This window comes from Tachypleus tridentatus, chromosome 11 (genome assembly GCF_004210375.1).
Source record: "Tachypleus tridentatus isolate NWPU-2018 chromosome 11, ASM421037v1, whole genome shotgun sequence".
Lineage (NCBI taxonomy): Eukaryota > Metazoa > Arthropoda > Merostomata > Xiphosura > Limulidae > Tachypleus > Tachypleus tridentatus.
This window is the reverse complement of record NC_134835.1, coordinates 22,845,571-22,861,814: the sequence shown is the minus strand read 5'-3', so window position 1 is coordinate 22,861,814 and position 16,244 is coordinate 22,845,571. Positions and strand designations below refer to the sequence as shown.

The window sequence follows — 16,244 nt, the reverse complement described above, 5'->3', positions numbered from 1 at the left end:
GGATTTTAAGTATTAGTTCATGATACGTTTATTATTGGTTAACTTCGACATAGAATAACATTTAATAATACAGTGTACATTTCAGAAATTTTAAAGTATTCTCATTACAATAGGGTTTTTTTAATGTAAAATAAACTTATAATTAACGATAGCATTCTAATTGCTATCTTCATCTTCAAAAGTATTGGATATTTTTCCAATTATAATAGTTTCGATCGATACATTAACAACTTTCAAGCCATAATTTATGTATCATAAATTGTGACTAATGTGTGAACGTTGAATTTCACTTTATACTTTTTATGTTTACAACATTGTTTTACCTATTTAATGTTTTGGTTACATTTTGTTATTTACTTTACGATTTATAAGCATTTCGGTTGTAGTTTGTTATTTAATTTAAGATTTAGAGGTGTGGCCTGTAATGGCCAGTTGGTTAAGACACTCGACTCGTAATCTGAGGGTCACAGGTTCAAATCACCGTCACACCAAACATGCTCCCCCTTCAGCCGTGGGGGCGTTATAATATGACAATCAACCCCACTATTCGTTGGTAAAGAGTAGCCCAAGAGTTGGCGGTGGGTGGTGATGACTAGCTGCCATCCCTCTAGTCTTACACTGCTAAATTAGGGACGGCTAGGACAGATAGCCCTCGAGTAGCTTTGTGCGAAATTCCAAAACAATATTTATTCTGTCAATAAAATCCTTCTCGTCTTACATGGCCAAGCGTGTTAAGGCGTGCGACTCGTAATCTGAGGGTCACGGGTTCGCATCCCCCATCGCGCCAAACATGCTCGCCCTTTCAGCCGTGGGGTCGTTATAATGTTACGGTCAATCCCACTATTCGTTGGTAAAAGAGTAGCCCAAGAGTTGGCGGCGGGTTGTCATGACGAACTGCTTTCCTTCTACTTTTTCATTCCTAAATTATGGACGGCTAGAGCAGATAGCCCTCAAGTAGCTTTGCGCGAAATTCAAACAAACAATTTATAGGTATTTTGGTTATATGTTGTTATTTACTTTATGATTTATAAACGATGTTATTTATTTTATAAATTATATGTGTTGACTCTCAAACACTTCTATAGCCTTATGAATGTTTTCTAAAATACTAGGGCTAAATTTTCAATTATTAACTCTAGCTGGTATAAGATCATAGTGACCCAATACTGGTGTTCTAGGGTTAAGGCGTTACCTTACTTATGTGTATGTTTATATATATATATATAAATATTCCTTTTTCCATACTTACAGGATGATGGAATAATCAGATTTCGGAACGTCCAGAGAACTGTGTAAGTAGCATGCAATATCATTCTCTCAACCGTAGTTATCTTCATAAGAGGAAGGAATCATTTGTCTCTGAGATAACATAGATAGTATATCTCAGTGAAATGGAAAATATGTTTTAATCACATATGACGAATTATCTTATTTCTTCGGATCGTGTGCTAAAAATCACAAACATAGTCGAAGGTAAACCAGTGTTTTTGGAAAAAAGAACCAAAATGCAAGCGATTTAACATCATTTTACTTAAACAACAATCGAACAAACCAGAGGCGACAAGTTTGTTTGTTTTTGAATTTCTATGGCTGCAAACTTACAACGCTAGAAACCGGGTTTAGATACCTGTGGTGGTCACAGCACATATAGTCCACTGTATAGCTTCGTGTTTAATTTCAAATAAACCGAAGCAAAAGAAGGAGAGGACGTAAAATGTGAAGGTAGTTTATGAACCTCATTCAGACCTTTTACAAGTGTTTTAACAACTAGTCATGCCACCAACTCGATGACACAGCGGTATATCTGCAGATTTTCAACGACAGAAACCAGGTTTCGATACCCGTGGTGGGCAAAGCACATATAACCCATCGTGTAGCTTTGTGCTTAACTACAAAGAAACGACCGGACTCACATATTTCATTTAACAGGATACGAATAAAAACACATATCATTTCACACTCTGGGTCCATGGAGTTACTGTTGTCGCAGTACTCAAGTGCCTATGTGTTTCGTCTTCACCGTGTCTTGGAATACAACGTTTACAGAACATATAAAATTAAATACATTGCTACAAACTACTTATAATCTTTTGAAATAAACTCTGCTAAGGACCTGGAGCAATAACTTTGCATTAACAGAAAATGATATTTTCTTTGTGAAGCTTTTGTGTTTGAACTTATTTGACCTCACAATGCTCCTTCAGAGCCCAATACAACAAAAATGTCTTAGCCCCAAAACAAATGACAACAAAGACATTTGGCTAAGGTTTTTACCTTATGCTCTTTTCTGACCACTTTTGTTCTGCATTCATCAAGCGTTACCTTCGTAAACAGCACGAGCTATTAAAACAGTCTTGGTGGTGCTGTGTTTAAAAAAATACTTGTTTTCATGCATTAGAAATAATAAAAGATAAATATACAGAACTATGATGTTTAGAACAGACTCGTCATACTGTGGTATTGAGAATAAACACGTGATATTGTGGTGTTTAGAACAGACTCGTCATACTGTGGTATTGAGAATAAACACGTGATATTGTGGTGTTTAGAACAGACTCGTCATACTGTGGTATTGAGAATAAACACGTGATACTGTGGTGTTTAGAACAGACTCGTCATACTGTGGTATTGAGAATAAACACGTGATATTGTGGTGTTTAGAACAGACTCGTCATACTGTGGTGAGAATAAACACGTTATTGTGGTGTTTAGAACAGACTCGTCATACTGTGGTGTTGAGAATAAACTCGTCATAAAAAGACTGTGGTGTTGAGAACAAACTCGTCATAATGATACTGTGGTGTTGAGAACAAACTCGTAATACTGTGGTGTTTAGAACAAACACGTGATACTGTGGTGTTTAGAACAGACTCGTCATACTGTGGTGTTTAGAACAAACACGTGATACTGTGGTGTTTAGAACAGACTCGTCATACTGTGGTGTTGAGAATAAACTCGTGATACTGTGGTGTTTAGAACAAACTCGTAATACTGTGGTGTTTAGAACAAACACGTGATACTGTGGTGTTTAGAACAGACTCGTCATACTGTGGTGTTGAGAATAAACTCGTGATACTGTGGTGTTTAGAACAAACTCGTGATACTGTGGTGTTTAGAACAGACTCGTGATACTGTGGTGTTTAGAAAAGACTCGTCATACTGTGGTGTTGAGAATAAACTCGTCATAATGTGGTGTTGAGAACAAACTCGTAATACTGTGGTGTTTAGAAAAGACTCGTCATAATGTGGTGTTGAGAATAAATTCGTGATACTGTGGTGTTTAGAACAAACTCGTGATACTGTGGTGTTTAGAACAAACTCGTAATTCTGTGGTGTTTAGAACAAACACGTGATACTGTGGTGTTTAGAAAAGACTCGTGATACTGTGGTGTTGTGAACAAATTCGTAAGCCCGGCACTGGGAAGAGATTCTTGGTTTGTAAAAAAAAAAAATCCATACGTGACAGAAAAAAGAAAAAGAAAGTCATTTTCGAAATCTGTGAAAGTGAATTATGGGTAATCTATTATTAAAACCCAAGCAGCTTTTATGAAGTTTAAATTTGCAGACCTGTGTAATTAGGGCTCAAGAGACGTGACTATATCATGATATAATGTGATGATACCCGATGTTGACTAGTTATAAAAATGAAGGTTAACTAACTATTATATAATGGTAACCAGGGTTATATAATTAGGATAATAATTACAACTAAATAACTATGAAGACAATCAATTTTAATTAATTATGATAATTGTTAGTATTAAACACGTGATAAAGATTATGATTAGATAAGTAGGTTCAAGGGCATTATTTATTATGTTGAGGTTCAAACAGCTATAATATTAGGCCTAGATCAATTACTGACATTCAGGAATAACTGTATATTTATACCCGTCACAAACGTAATCCGAGGGTCGCAGGTTCGCCGTTTCAGCTGTGGGAGTGTTATAATGTGACGCTCAATCCTACTATTCGTTGGTAAAAGAGTAACTCAAGAGTTGGCGGTGGGTGATGATGACTAGCTGTCTTCCTTCTAATCTTACACTGCTAAGTTATGTACGGCTAGCGCAGATAGCCCTCGAGTAGCTTTGCGCGAAATTAAAAAACAAACAAACCCGTCACGAATCCATGCGTCTCTGCTATTTTACGACTTAGCATCTTACCAGCAATATATTTATTAATGATGTAATAATGTGAACGAAAATAAAACCGAGCTATAAGATCAAACAGAATATTGTTATTATTATCTAACCTCGCAACGAGTGAAAAAAGTGGGTGGGGCTTGTGACGAAACGAATGACGTAAGGGTTCGCGCTTGTTCGCAGATAGTTTCGTATAACGCGGCACTGGGGTTAAACACCACACGCGTTCCTTCTGCTTGCAGTATTGGTATCGGTAGACAAGCCTTACGACCACGGATGTTGATGAAGTAAGTAAAAAAAAACAAATCGGAAGGGAAGGTATCCTTTTTTTTTTTTTTCAAAATAGAATGCGAACCTTTCGACGAGAATATATCTCTAAAATAAAAAAAAAATTTGGAAATCCTTCAAGTGTTGGAACGTTTTTTTACGACAAACTTTACTGTCGATTGAGAGAGATTTAACAGACACGAATGCGCTCAGTTTACCTTCTTGTTAATCTATAGAACTACGTATAAATTACTTTTCTTACTGTATCTGCGTGGTGATAACGTGTGGAAGGAGAGATGTCACAAAGTTAATTTTGCTCCAAGTTATGAAACGTTTCTTCAAGATGATCTCATAAGAAGACCCGTTATCTATGTTCGTTTCCTCCCGCGTCTCTTTGTTTGAGAAGTGGTAGACATATCTTATAATGAAGTGGTCCCACGCTTACTTAACATTACTCAATTTATTTTGTTACTTCTTGAAAACTGTTTCTCCAGAAAGCTATACTGAAGGAGTAATTCCAAGGAGATTTTTTGTTCCAAACAGAAGTTCCATCACTATACGACAAGAAGCTCTTAACCAAAGAGAACGAACGACGTCCACCTTGAATATTATTGTTTTGGCTCCAGATAACGATAGGCTACCTTATTCTCTTCATAAAGTTGTACCTGGAGTTTTGTATGCCATCAAACCTTGAAGAAGAGTCTATACGAACGCTTAGGTGGTCGTTTAGTCCAAACCATCTACAAAGATACGGACTGTTCTTCAACGACAGGACCCATAGCAGCGTTGGACTTTTATGTGACCGGAACAGCAGATGTTTTTTTTGGCCCTCTGTGCCCCTACGTGCTGGCCCCTGTAGCTCGCTATTCAGCTTTCTGGAATATTCCTCTCTTGACTGTTGGGGGTCAGAACAGTAACTTTGATTCCAAGTATCCCCATTATCGACTGATGACCAGAATGAACGGGTCATACACCCAAATCGGACATCTTTTCCTCGAACTGTTACGAAAGTTTCACTGGAAAACGGTGGCTCTGTTGTTCCACGATTTCCGAGATCAGTCTTTGGGTCACTCCAACTGTTTCTTCACCTTTGGGGCTGTGTACACCGCTTTAGGCCGACAGTCTTTCAACGAGGTTTTTGACGAGACAAAACCGGAAGAAAAAGATTTCCACAAACTGCTCAAGGAAATATCGACCAAAGCTCGCAGTAAGTATTCGTGTCTACTTCTGCCACATGGAAAGATTACTTATAAGACGTTAGGTGACTCTGTGATTCAAATTATTAGTAAACTGGAAGTTCAACTGTTATTTATATAACGCTGAGTTTAAATTAAATGCACAATATTATCGTGTTCACAAATTAACTAAAGCGATCTTAAGGTATATTTGTTGCGAAGCGCAAAGCTAAACAGTACACCACCAGCGCTTGCACACATCGGGTATCGAAACGCGATTTTTAGCGTTATGAGCTCTTAATTTTCCAGCAGGATGGGTCTAAAGAAACAGAAGTAAATCCCGTTCTACGTTTGATCAGTTTTGCACGTGTTTCGAAATATTTCATTAAAATATTCATCACGCTGTGATGCGAAGAGTCCACTTATATCAAATTGTGACACACGGCAATGACGCCCTTTGGAATTAAAATTCCTACATTTTTATTAATTCTAGCTAAAAATACCACACAAAAAACAGCAGAAGATAGAAAGGATCGCAAAAAATATGTCTCTTTTTTCGAAAATTCACAAAATTATTAATAAATCAAATCAATCTCTGTTTGGTATCTACGATATAAAAGTTCTGTTTGCTTGTTTGTTTGTTTATGAACTTCACGCAAAGCTACAAGAGGGCTATCTGCTCTATCCATCCCTAATTTAGCATTGTAACACTAGAGGGAAGGCAGCTAGTTGTCACCACCCACCGCCAACTCTTGGGCTACTCTTTTACCAACGAATAGTGGGATTGACCGTCACATTATAACGCCCCCACAGCTGAAAGGGTGACCATGTTTGACGTGACGAGGATTTGAACCCACGATATTCAGATTACGAATGAAATGCCTTAGCCTATGTCTGTTTGAAAATATACAGTAACCGTTTGGTTTGGTTTGTTTTAATTTCGCGCAAAGCAACACGAGAGCTATCTGCGCTAGCCGTCCCTAAGTTTGCAGTTTAAGACTAGAGGGAAGGCAGCTAGTCATCAGCACCCACCACCAAATCTTGAACTACTCTTTTACCAACGAATAGTGGGATTGACCGTTACATTACAACGCACCAACGGCTGAAAGGGCGAGCATGTTTGGTGTGACGAGGAGTTGAACCCGCGGCATTCCGAGTACGAGTTGAACGCCTTAGCCACCTGACCATGCCTAGGTCTGTTTGAAAATAGAATAATCGCAACCAAAAAATATACAGCTTCACATACTTAAACTACGTTGTTATTCAATCATTGTATGTTTATGAAATAAAATGTATAAGGTTTGTTTGTTGGAATTAAAGCACAGAGCAACACAACGGGGTCGGCATGGTCAGGTGGGTCAAGGCACTCGACTCGTAATCCGAGGGTCGCGGGTTGGAATTCCAGTCGCACCAAACATGCTCGCCCTTTCAGCCGTGGGGGTGTTATAATATGACGGTCAATTCCACTATTCGTTGGTAAAAGAGTAGCCCAAGAGTTGGCGGTGGGTGCTGATGATTAGCTGCCTTCCCTCTAGTTTTACACTGCTAAATTAGGAACGGCTAGCGCAGATAGCCCTTGTGTAGCTCTGCGCGAAATTCAAAGCAAACTAAACCAAAACACAATGGGTTTTCTGAGCTCTCTGCCCACCACCGGTATCGAAACCCGTATTATAGCGTTGTAAATAAATACATTAGTGTCTCTAAAGTTAGAAATACTGCCTCAGTCTATACCTTATTACATACACATTTGAGTGATTTAGTTCTGTTTGTTATTATTCGGTAAGCCTTTTTTTAATATTTTTATTACCGCTATAAATTACACAGCCTAAATCGCTACATTTAGCAAAACATTTAGCGATTCTCGTGATGTATTTAATTTCAAAACAATTTTAATAAGTGTATGAATATTAATTACATGAACCTGTATGGCCAGATAGTTAGTGACTCTCGACTCTTAATGTGAAGTTCACGGATTCGAATCCTTGTCACACCAAACATGCTCGCCATTTCAGCCGTTGAAACGTTATAAAGTCTCAATCAATCCCACTATTCGTTCGTAAAAAAGTAGCTCAAAATTAATTACTTTAATGAAAGCCATCAATTGGAACTCCAAGAAGTATTTGTTAACATAAAATTCACTGTTACGACTCCCACTGCGTTGATATGAAATTATGAGAAAAGTAATACTAAATAAGTCTTAGATGGGTGTTCTATTTTCTTTTTGTAGTTATTACAAGAAATTTTATTACAAAACTGGACGAAGTGAAATGTTTTTCCCAGTTTTCACCATTGTAGTATATTTCACTTACATTTCGTTTTTTCATTACTTGTTTGGGACATTCACAGAAACAATGAAGGATTATCCGTTAGCCTTAATTTTGAAGAGATAGAAGTCTTCTCGTGTTTCAACGATAAGTTTACGAGATTACGATGCTAAAACCAAGACAAGTTGATAGACTTGAGGGAAGTTAGTAGTGAGAAGTAGTTGTGTTGAACAAATAGTAGGATTTAGTTATCACTGTTATATTCAGTTATCACTGTTATATTAAATCCACAACTTCAAAATGCGTGGAGTGGTTTTTATTTTAACAACGGGTCTCCGGTTATTGTCTCTTGTAGACCTAGTCCGACACATTAACCACCAGGCCAGGTCTGACAACACACTCACATCGGATTTTCTTTAGTTGTTTGTGATTAAACACAAATCAACATGATAGGCTGTCTATGCTCTCCCAACCACGGGTATCGAAACCCGGATTCTAGAGTTGTAAGTCCGTAAACATGCTGCTGTGCCCCTGGGAGCCTTACAATGGAATGTTGACATTTCATCTTAAGGCGTTTCACGTGGAGCTAAAGAGCATTCGTCATAATAACACAAAAATAATGAAGTAATTATGTGTAAATGTGTAATAATGTGTAAATCAGTTGAATTGTAGCTTTCGACTGCAATTTGTTGTTGTTTTTTCTCAGTGCTTTGAGTACTCGAAACTCATCGGAGTTACCGACATTTCTTACTCTTGTCATCTGGACTAAATGCGTTTCCTTTATACTTGTCCTGAAGTGAATTATGAAAACAGAAGATTTTAACGAACCAAGCCTAGTCAGAGCGACGATTACCATATCTTCTCTCTCACTCACTGTATCAGCATGGCTCGGAATGGCTAGGTGGTTATAAGGCGTTCGACTCGTAATCTGAGGGGCCCGCGTTAGAATTCATGTCATATCGAACGTGCTCATCCTTTCAGACGTAAAAGAGTAACCCAAGAGTTGGCGGTGGATGGTGACGACTAGCTGCCTTTCCTCAAGTCTTACACTATTAAACTATAGATGGCTAGCGCAGATAATCCTCGTGTAGGTATGCGCGAAATTAAAACAAACAAACAAACTGACACCACATCTACTTGTCATTCACACAGCGACTGAAACTGAACAAGTCAGTAAAGGAAATAAATATGGAAAATACAAAAGTGTCTTGTGGATCAATACAGACAAAATACATCAAAGTGTCTTGTGGATCAATACAGACAAAATACAAAAGTGTCTTGTGGATCAATACAGACAAAATACATCAAAGTGTCTTGTGGATCAATACAGACAAAATACAAAAGTGTCTTGTGGATCAATACAGACAAAATACATCAAAGTGTCTTGTGGATCAACACAGACAAAATACATCAAAGTGTCTTGTGGATCAATACAGACAAAATACATCAACGTGTCTTGTGGATCAATACAGACAAAATACAAAAGTGTCTTGTGGATCAATACAGACAAAATACATCAAAGTGTCTTGTGGATCAATACAGACAAAATACATCAAAGTGTCTTGTGGATCAATGCAGACAAAATACAAAAGTGTCTTGTAGATCAATACAGACAAAATACATCAAAGTGTCTTGTGGATCAATACAGACAAAATACAAAAGTGTCTTGTGGATCAATACAGACAAAATACATCAAAGTGTCTTGTGGATCAATACAGACAAAATACAAAAGTGTTTTGTGGATCAATACAGACAAAATACATCAAAGTGTCTTGTGGATCAATACAGACAAAATACAAAAGTGTTTTGTGGATCAATACAGACAAAATACATCAAAGTGTCTTGTGGATCAATACAGACAAAATACAAAAGTGTTTTGTGGATCAATACAGACAAAATACATCAAAGTGTCTTGTGGATCAATACAGACAAAATACAAAAGTGTTTTGTGGATCAATACAGACAAAATACATCAAAGTGTCTTGTGGATCAATACAGACAAAATACAAAAGTGTCTTGTGGATCAATACAGACAAAATACAAAAGTGTCTTGTGGATCAATACAGACAAAATACAAAAGTGTCTTGTGGATCAATACAGACAAAATACAAAAGTGTCTTGTGGATCAATACAGACAAAATACATCAAAGTGTCTTGTGGATCAATACAGACAAAATACAAAAGTGTCTTGTGGATCAATACAGACAAAATACATCAAAGTGTCTTGTGGATCAATACAGACAAAATACATCAAAGTGTCTTGTGGATCAATACAGACAAAATACATCAAAGTGTCTTGTGGATCAATACAGACAAAATACATCAAAGTGTCTTGTGGATCAACACAGACAAAATACATCAAAGTGTCTTGTGGATCAACACAGACAAAATACATCAAAGTGTCTTGTGGATCAATACAGACAAAATACAAAAGTGTCTTGTGGATCAATACAGACAAAATACATCATAGAATACAGCAGGATGTGAAGGAAAAGGCTAAGACTAGTCAACACAGCCAAAGTAATGGAACTAATTATCAGACAGACACCTTGCAACAGTTAGTTGAGTCAGGAAGAATGTAACAGAAAAGATAAATGGATAAATAGACATCTAGTGCTTAAATGGTCAGCACCAACATCTGACCGATCCAGTACATATGATATATATAAGACTACACGTGATTGGCCAGTAAACGTTATGATAAGATCATGCCCCTCGCACCCTTCTTAAACCTGATCTCCAATTGGAGACAGATCGTGCACAAGAAATACATAAGTAAATCCTTTGAGAAATTTGAAGGATCATCTCATAACATAGCTATATGTTCCAAGACATAGTGGCAAATCATTCGATATGAAAGTACAGAGCTTAGCTGGGATGATGCAACCATTGGGTGATATGGTAAAACCTCTTATTGTTATCTTTAGTGAGATAGTATGTAAACCAAAGGAACAGAAAAAGACCAAACTGGTCAACTGAAAGATTGGAGTTGAAGGGGGCGAAGTATGGATGTATGAGGGAAAAATAGATATTATTTAAATCAAAGTGAATTTGGCATTATAACTATAAAGCCTTGAGAAGATTATAGTCTGGAGGATAGTCTGTGTCAAGGCCAACGCTTGTTGTTTTATTCAGTGTGTGTGTGTTTTTCTTATAGCAAAGCCACAAAGGGCTATCTGCTCAGCCCACCGAGGGGAATCGAACCTCTGATTTTAGCGTTGTAAATCCGGAGACATACCGCTGTACAAGCGGGGAGCCGTGTTTTATTCAGACCTTATGTAAATGAAAATGTGCAAATTTGTCCGTTTTTATATATAAAATAGGTTAATTTCTAAATTTCATTATCCAGGTCACAAAAGCAAAGTTTGAAGGGAATAATGGCCATTTTCTGTACTTTTACAACATAAGCAATTAAGAAATAACACATACTATCCAGGAATAAAATTCGTATTACATAGTGTAGTTTATTAAATCGCTAATAAACTTATATTAGCTCGGCATGGCCAGGTGGTTAAGGCGCTCAACTCGTAATCCGGGGGGTCGAATTCGAATCCCTATCACCACAAACATGCTTGCCCTTTCAGCTGTGGATACGTTATAATGTGACGATCAATCCCACTATTCGTTGGTAAAAGAGTAGCTCAAGAGTTGGCGGTGGGTGGTGATGAGTAGCTGCCTTCTCTCTTGTTTTACACTACTAAATTAGGGATGGTTAGCGCAGATAGCCATCGTGTAGCTTTGCGTGAAATTCAAACCAAAACAATCCACTAGCTATTAGTAAGGCTTATTAGCAAAAACCCATATTACCCAACTTACTTCATTTACCGTCCTTTCGTCATGTTATATCTGTACAGATTCTTATCCAAGTATTTAAATGCAGTCTCCATGGATAAAAAGGAGCAATTTTATCATGTTATATAATCCTGGGTTCAAGTGTTTTCTTAATGTTTATTATCTAATTTTTTTTACTTGCACATGAAAACAAACATTTCTCAGTTTCGTTTTGTTATATCTTCGTACTTTAGGGTCCAAAACAACTTCAGGAGATAGGCAGTCAAGTGGATAATATTATTCTGTTGAATGTTAACTGAAAACAAAAGAGGAAATAGCAGTTTTTGCTGGTTATTTTACATCATACACATTGGAAAGAAAACAAGTGAGGTCTTGAGGAGTTTGAATATCGCGTGAAATCGATGAAAAACGTTCCATCGCATTTACGGTTTTTTCTTTCTTTGCAGGGCACCACAGTAATTCTGACGAATAGTTTTACTCTGCAATAGAAACATTTCCCAACACTCAGATAAGAGACTAATAATATGAAACCGTTCAACATTTTATATACAATAAAAAAGAATGGTTTGTTTCTCCATAAATACAAAGTTACACAAATAAGCTACCGTAGGTATCGAGACCCTATTTTTAGAAGTATAAAAAAGCCTTCGGACTTACCACGGAACCATAAGATGGTGGTGTTAAAAGAAAGTGCGTGTGTTTTAGTTTCAGGACAAGCTACAGAAATATCTGTTGAGCCCCAAATTATAGCGTTGTAAACTTGATGTTGATTCATTATTTGGACGTAAGAGAATGGACAATGCGTTTTAAATGTTTATATTTAGTGTGACTAGGAATATATTACATTATAAGATGTTTATATTTAGTGTGACTAGGAATATATTACAGTATAAGATGTCTATATTTAGTGTGACTAGGAATATATTACAGTATAAGATGTTTATATTTAGTGTGACTAGGAATATATTACATTATAAGATGTCTATATTTAGTGTGACTAGGAATATATTACAGTATAAGATGTATATATTTAGTGTGACTAGGAATATATTACAGTATAAGATGTTTATATTTCTGTGATTACGAATATACTGTGATTTAAATGTTTGTATTTAGTGTGACTAGGAATATATTACAGTATAAGATGTTTATATTTAGTGTGACTAGGAATATATTACAGTATAAGATGTATATATTTAGTGTGACTAGGAATATATTACAGTATAAGATGTTTATATTTCTGTGATTACGAATATATTGTGATTTAAATGTTTGTATTTAGTGTGACTAGGAATATATTACAGTAAAAGATGTTTATATTTCTGTGATTACGAATATATTGTGTTTTAAATGTTTATATTTAGTGTGACTAGGAATATATTACAGCATGAGATGTTTATATTTAGTGTGATCAGGAATATATTACAATATGAGATGTTTATAATTAGTGAGATTAGGAATATATTGCGTTTTAAATGTTTATATTTAGTGTGACTAAGAATATATTACAGTATAAGATGTTTATATTTCTGTGATTACGAATATATTGTGATTTAAATGTTTGTATTTAGTGTGACTAGGAATATATTACAGTATGAGATGTTTATATTAAGTGTGACTAGGAATATATTACAGTATTAGATGTCTATAATTAGTGTGACTAGGAATATATTACAGCATGAGATGTTTATATTTAGTGTGACTAGGAATATATTACAGCATGAGATGTTTATATTTAGTGTGATTAGGAATATATTACAATATGAGATGTTTATAATTAGTGAGATTAGGAATATATTACAATATGAGATGTTTATAATTAGTGAGATTAGGAATATATTACAGTATGAGATGTTTATATTTCTGTGATTACGAATATATTGTGATTTAAATGTTTATATTTAGTGTGACTAGGAATATATTACAGTATAAGATGTTTATATTTCTGTGATTACGAATATATTGTGATGTAAATGTTTATATTTAGTGTGACTAGGAATATATTACAGTATAAGATGTTTATATTTCTGTGATTACGAATATATTGTGATTTAAATGTTTGTATTTAGTGTGACTAGGAATATATTACAGTATGAGATGTTTATATTTCTGTGATTACGAATATATTGTGATTTAAATGTTTGTATTTAGTGTGACTAGGAATATATTACAGTATGAGATGTTTATAATTAGTGTGACTAGGAATATATTACAGTATGAGATGTTTATATTTAGTGTGACTAGGAATATATTACAGTATGAGATGTTTATATTTAGTGTGACTAGGAATATATTACAGTATGAGATGTTTATATTTAGTGTGACTAGGAATATATTACAGTATGAGATGTTTATATTTAGTGTGACTAGGAATATATTACAGTATGAGATGTTTATATTTAGTGTGACTAGGAATATATTACAGTATGAGATGTTTATATTTAGTGTCACTAGGAATATATTACAGTATGAGATGTTTATATTTAGTGTGACTAGGAATATATTACAGTATAAGATGTTTATATTTAGTGTGACTAGGAATATATTACAGTATGAGATGTTTATATTTAGTGTGACCAGGAATATATTACAGTATGAGATGTTTATAATTAGTGTGACTAGGAATATATTACAGTATTAGATGTCTATATTTCTGTGATTACGAATATATTGTGATTTAAATGTTTATATTTAGTGTGACTAGGAATATATTACAGTATTAGATGTCTATAATTAGTGTGACTAGGAATATATTACAGTATAAGATGTTTATATTTCTGTGATTACGAATATATTGTGATTTAAATGTTTATATTTAGTGTGACTAGGAATATATTACAGTATAAGATGTTTATATTTCTGTGATTACGAATATATTGTGATTTAAATGTTTGTATTTAGTGTGACTAGGAATATATTACAGTATGAGATGTTTATATTTAGTGTGACCAGGAATATATTACAGTATGAGATGTTTATAATTAGTGTGACTAGGAATATATTACAGTATTAGATGTCTATATTTCTGTGATTACGAATATATTGTGATTTAAATGTTTATATTTAGTGTGACTAGGAATATATTACAGTATTAGATGTCTATAATTAGTGTGACTAGGAATATATTACAGTATAAGATGTTTATATTTCTGTGATTACGAATATATTGTGATTTAAATGTTTATATTTAGTGTGACTAGGAATATATTACAGTAAAAAATGTTTATGTTTCTGTGATTACGAATATATTGTGATTTAAATGTTTGTATTTAGTGTGACTAGGAATATATTACAGTATGAGATGTTTATAATTAGTGTGATTAGGAATATATTACAGTATGAGATGTTTATATTTCTGTGATTACGAATATATTGTGTTTTAAATGTTTGTATTTAGTGTGACTAGGAATATATTACAGCATGAGATGTTTATATTTAGTGTGATTAGGAATATATTACAATATGAGATGTTTATATTTTTGTGATTACGAATATATTGTGATTTAAATGTTTGTATTTAGTGTGACTAGGAATATATTACAGTATGAGATGTTTATATTTACTGTGATTAAATGTATTGTTTTAGCTGTTTGTATTTAGTGTGACTAAATATATTGTGTTTTAAATGTTTGTATTTAGTATGACTAAATATATTGTGTTTTAAATGTTTGTATTTAGTGTGACTAAATATATTGTAAAATTATTAAATATTTATATTTTGTGTGTTTAAGAAGATATGACACTATTAAATGTTTATATTTAGTGTTATTAGGAATATGTCATATTATTGAATGTTTATATTTAGTGTTATTAGTAATATGTCGTATCATTAAATGTTTATATTTAGTGTTATTAGTAACATGTCATATTGTTAAATGTTTATATTTAGTGTTATTAGGAATATATTATCCCGTTACATGTTAATATTTGGTAAGATTATGAATACACTTTATATTAATGTTTCATTTCGACTGGTTAGGTACTTATACCTTGATTAATACCGTTTTCACTTTTTTATATTGTATGCCTCAGTGTCCATTCAATTCATGAAGTGTACTGTCTAATACTATAATACACATTGTATGTTTTATTTTGCACGCGATATGAGATGGATGCGTCTTCTTCTGTGCATCATTGTTGCAATCCACGTGACTCAATATTTATTCGGCCTGGCATGGCCAAGCACGTAAGGCGTGCGACTCGTAATCCGAGGGTCGCGGGTTCGCATCCCCGTCGCGCCAAACATGCTCGCCCTTTCAGCCGTGAGGGCGTTATAATGTGACGGTCAATCCCACTATTTGTTGGTAAAAGAGTAGCCCAAGAGTTGGCGGTGGGTGGTGATGACTAGCTGCCATCCCTCTAGTCTTACATTGCTAAATTAGGGACGGCTAGGACAGATAGCCCTCGAGTAGCTTTGTACGAAATTCCAAAACAATATTTATTCTGTCAATAATATCTTTGCATGCCTTTGATACGTGTAATAATCTTTGGTTTTCATTGAAGTTCAAATCAGCACAATAAAGAATGGTTATAGGGGTGAATAGTTCTACACGTAAGTCAAACAAAGACTGTTTTATTATCTTCATGTGTTACTTAAATGAGAG

At 34.7% G+C, this 16,244-nt stretch overlaps 1 protein-coding gene across 1 annotated transcript in view; it reads left to right on the top strand.

The window, feature by feature from the left end:
* Nucleotides 1-16,244, top strand: part of LOC143231315 (atrial natriuretic peptide receptor 3-like) — a 77,311-nt gene that overhangs the window by 9,306 nt on the left and 51,761 nt on the right. Inside the window, exon 2 of the mRNA XM_076465865.1 lies at nucleotides 5,128-5,616. Coding sequence (XP_076321980.1) covers nucleotides 5,128-5,616 — 489 coding nt within the window. The remainder of the gene's footprint in view (nucleotides 1-5,127; nucleotides 5,617-16,244) is intronic.